Source organism: Ursus maritimus, unplaced genomic scaffold (assembly GCF_017311325.1).
Source record: "Ursus maritimus isolate PB19 unplaced genomic scaffold, ASM1731132v1 scaffold_24, whole genome shotgun sequence".
Lineage (NCBI taxonomy): Eukaryota > Metazoa > Chordata > Mammalia > Carnivora > Ursidae > Ursus > Ursus maritimus.
In genome coordinates, this window is record NW_024424897.1 from 22226276 (window position 1) to 22230699 (window position 4424).

Below are 4424 nucleotides of genomic sequence, written 5' to 3' on the forward strand. Positions count from 1 at the left end.
TAGATCATTCCCTCTCTCACCCACTGCCTCACTTTTCACGGTCTCAGGGCTCCACTAGGTACATTGCTAAGGCTCTCACCTGTGTCCTGCAGTCCCCGCCGTGAGCGGCAAAATGACCTCCTTCCAGATTCCTCGGGCTCCCAGCAGCGGACGGATCACAGCGGGGGGAGGCTTCTGGGGGGGGGTTTGAACTCCACCCGGCTCACAGTAGGCCCCCAGCGCCCGTGTGAAGAGAGTCTCAGTGCTCAGCACCGTCCCTGGGTGTGTGTGTGTGGGGGGGGTCCCAGGTGAGTGAGGCCACGCCCGCTGACTCTGCCCTCCATGCCCCCACAGCGGAGACCTCACCACTGGCCAGCAGTGAGATTCCGCAACCACCCCAACCACTCCACCTACACGGAGGTCGAGCCCTCGGGCCACGAGAAGGAGGGTTTCGTGGAGGCTGAGCAGTGCTGAGAGCAACAGGTCTCCCCTTGGAAGAATGGGAAAGAAGACCCGGGGACCCCAAAGAAGACCAGTCAGAGCAAAGTGGAGAAGTGACTTTTCTTGGCTTCCTCTGAACATCCCCTGGCTGGGCAGATGGAGACGAGACTGTGACTTACGGTGCCCGAGCCACAGTTTGGCCATCGCAAACCACATACGGAAGCAAGGGGACAGAAAAGCAACCACGTGAGCTTTCTAAGGGACAACAACCTAATTTCATCCTGTTTTGATGTGCGGGGTCTCCCCTTCTGGGTCTCTCAGTGGTCTCTTCCGGTGGTCCTGCCCCAGAGGCCCCTCCAACCCGAGTCACCTAACGCCCCCCCACAGGACACGGAGAACAGGACTCCGGGTTGGGGCCGCCGCGTTCCAGGGTCCATAGACTCCAGAGCTGGTCCTCGTGGCTATGGATTCAGTATATTTTGCTCCAGCCTCGGCGGCTCTGGAAGTCTGAAGATGTTCCAGCCGCCTGCTAAACACAGGGACGGCTTCGTCTGGCATGTTGTCACCGGGGGAGAGCCAAACGCGAGGAGAGGAAAGAACTTGTGGGGGGAAAGTTGCATCTTTAGGCTTTACTCCCTAGAGTTACCCTTTCTGCCTAGAGGGTCCGACACGGAACGCGTGTGCAGCCCGCCTCGTGGGCCTTACCCCGACGGCGGCCCAGCCGTGGCCAGGCTCGGCCGCATCTGCGGTGTGGGGCTCCTGATTCCGCTGGCACGTGTGGTGCCCCCGGCATTCACTGGCCTGGCCTGGCGGCGCCAGGAAGTACCTTCAAAGGCTGGGCCTGCCAGACTAGTACCTTTCCTCCTCTGAGCTGGATTTTTATAGCCATTAAAGAGAGGAAACAGGGTGGTAGGAGGGCTTCTGGAGACATACTCAGCAGGGAATTTCCATTGGCTTCTGTTGAGAAGCAAAGCTGCTGGAACTGACGGGACAGAGGAAGCGGGCGTGGGAAGGAGGGACTTGCTACGGAAAACTTTGACCTGGAGAGTCGCTCCCACCTCCCCAGCTCTGCTGGAAGCTTTCGAACAAAGCGTTTAGGCTCCCAAACTTCACCTGGTTTTAAGGGAATTCTGCCCCAGGGATGAGTTGGGGCTGCTTCTGAAGAGAATTTAAAATTACAATCTATAGCTCAACCTCGTTCAAGGTAAAGAATATCTGCAGCAAATAAACGTTAAATCAGTCTCCACTGAGTCACGCCCTTTTACGCACCTCCCCGGGGACACTGCAAAAGAAAGAAGTTAGTTTAAGTACCGGGCCTCCTGAGGTGGCAAGTAGGGAGTCCGCAAATAACCAGACATATCCAAACACTTGACCCATGGTTTTCCACGTGCTTCGCGGTTTATTCTCGGTGAGGCCACTATTGACAATCCGAGTGGGAAACATGCTGGACCTCGGCTGTGTGTGTGTCTCTGTGTGTGTGTCTCTGTGTGTGTGTGTGTGTATTTTTTTTTTATAAACCAGACAAAGAAGAGCTATGGGGAGGGTCAGAATGTGAGAAAGAAAAAAGACCGTGCAGCCAAGAGAATAGGGTTTTTTCCAAGCTTCTGAAGGACAGAAAGGTCTGTAACTGAGCGGTCTTAATGAGAGAAGAGCAGCCAGGCGCTAAGAGGATCTGGGCTCCCAGCACTCCCGGCTGGCAGGAGGGTGATTCCTGCCCTTGCCTGACTAGCAAAGCATCTATGACCTCTATGTGTCTAAAATGGCCAGTGGGCCATCCCTGTTGTGGCCCAATGCAGGGCACAGCACCGTTTGCCCCACTCCCACACCCCAGCAAGCTTCTTCCCAGTGGGAACTCTGCCCACTGCTCTTGATTCCTGAAGGGAAAGAACATTGAGAATGAAGGAAGGTGTGTGTGTGGCCCAGGGGGTACCTGGGTGGCTCAGTCGGTGAAAGCTCTGCCTTTGGCTCAGGTCATGATCCCAGAGTCCTGGGATCGAGTCCCACTTAGGGCTCCCTGCTCAGCAGGGAGTCTGCTTCTCCCTCTGACCCTCCCCCATCTCGTGTTCTGTCTCACTCTCAAATAAATAAATAAAACTTAAAAAAATTTTTTAAAAAGATAGTGGCCAAAGCTGACAGCCAACCTATTTGGAAAACAGAGGGTTCAACACTTGAGCTGATCTCTCATCTGGTTGTGGGCAAGGCTAAGACTCTCTTCTCCCCATCCTGGAAATGATAACAGATTTGCACAGGGCACCGATCAGGGGCTGCCCGCAGACCCCCTGGCCTTGGGAACCCACACCAAGTAGAGTCACAGAGAAAATGCAGCCAACCTCTCTCTGTGTCTCTCTCTATCTCTGTCTCCACCCCTTCTTCCCCCCTGTGCACCCCCCGCTCCATGTCCCCACAAAAACCCACCTGAACTTGCACTCAGTGTTAATAATAAAAGCAACTTCCTTCTAGGACTTCCGCAGTGTGCAAAATAAAGTGCCAAGAATTTTGAGTGCATTCTGCAAATTGTCGCTCCTGGCTTGGCCCAATGACTCGCGTCTCCTCTACGGACCCGGACCCGGACTAAGGAGCATAGCAGCAGCCTGCAGCACCCTGCCCGTCAGGGCTGCTTCTCCCAACCTCCCCTCCTACCTCCAGGAGAAAGAGCCTGAAAAGAGATCCCAGCTCTTTATTTGTCTGGGGTTTGTAAATCCCTGGAAGTAAACCTCGTGGGTTTCCAATCTACCATCTAGAGACACAAAATCGATCTGCGTACGATGAGGCTGCCACATTTCTGGATGCTTCTCAGTCAAACCGCTTTAGTGGCCTCGCTGCGCTTTTATTACTTTGGATTTTTCGTTCACAAAATACGGTGAAGCAAACCAAAACAAAGACAGGAAAAATCTGAACTCTTCGCGGCCAAAATCAGCTGCGCCACATTTCAGGCTCCAAACAAGCTGATTTATAAATAAACATGCTGTGTTCGCCGACTGAGGAGGAACGTGTCGGAGAAGGCGGCGAGGGCTGGTGGAGAAAGCGCTGAGCTACGTAGCTGGTCAGAAGGTGGGAGCTGTAGCCCCAGCCTTGTCCCTGAGAAGCTGTGTGATGTGGGCCAAGTCACCCACTCCTCTGGGTAGGAACAGTCTCCTCTCCTGCTTTTTTTTTTTTTTTTTTTTTCCCTTCCCCCAGTTCACACAGCAGCTCAGACCAAAGCAACCCTTTCCTTTCCGTTATCCTGATGGGGTTACCAACTTTTCTAGTCTGCCTGGAGCTTTCTTCGTTCCAACACTGAGAGTCCTACATCCCAGGAAACCCCTCCAGGATGCACATCCTGGATCAATTGGTTGGTCTAGCCTTGGAGTCTGTCCAGACTCCATTGGCTGAAAAGATCAGGTTAATAATTTCAAGGACTTCAGGGTCTTGGACCTAGCTCCTCAAAGTATGGTCTGGATAGGCATCACGGACGATTAGCTGGAAATGCAGAAGTCAGACCCACACGACCCAGACTTACTGAGTCAGAATCTGCCCTAGAGTAGTTCCCCAGGTGACTCACGCGAAGCCCAAGAAAGTTTGGGAAGTACTTCTAGGAAGCAATTTTACCCACATGATCACATTATTCCCCCATTTCCCAGATAAGGAAACTGAGGTTCAAACAGGTGGTTTACTTGTTTATTAATTGGATCCAGACTCATGAAGCACCTACCACGTTAAGTGACTCGCCCAAGGTCACATAGCTAGTAAGACACCGAGACAACCCCAAAACCAGGGCTTTGGAGTCCCAGCTGAGGTCGTTCCCTGGGGACCACAGGGCGACAGCAGAACCGCAGGGCCACAGTTAAGTATGGAAGCTGACGGTGGAGGAAAGAGAGGCCTCCCAGGCCTGTAGAGAGCCTCAAAAGGAGGCATAACAATGACTTCAGATCCTCATTCTTGGGTCCTGAAACTGTGAGCTTATCAGGTACTTATTTACACAGTCCCAAGAGCTTGAAAATATCCTCATTGCTCCTGCCTCCTCC

At 53.2% G+C, this 4424-nt stretch overlaps 1 protein-coding gene across 2 annotated transcripts in view; it reads left to right on the forward strand.

Annotated features, from left to right (window-relative positions):
- Window positions 1–1662, forward strand: part of PLXDC1 (plexin domain containing 1) — a 56047-nt gene extending 54385 nt beyond the window's left edge. For both annotated transcript variants that reach the window (XM_040640712.1, XM_040640713.1), the window contains one exon: window positions 334–1662. In XM_040640712.1, the coding sequence (XP_040496646.1) occupies window positions 334–453 (120 nt within the window). In that variant the 3' untranslated portion in view covers window positions 454–1662. The remainder of the gene's footprint in view (window positions 1–333) is intronic.
- The last annotated feature ends 2762 nt before the right edge of the window (window positions 1663–4424 follow it).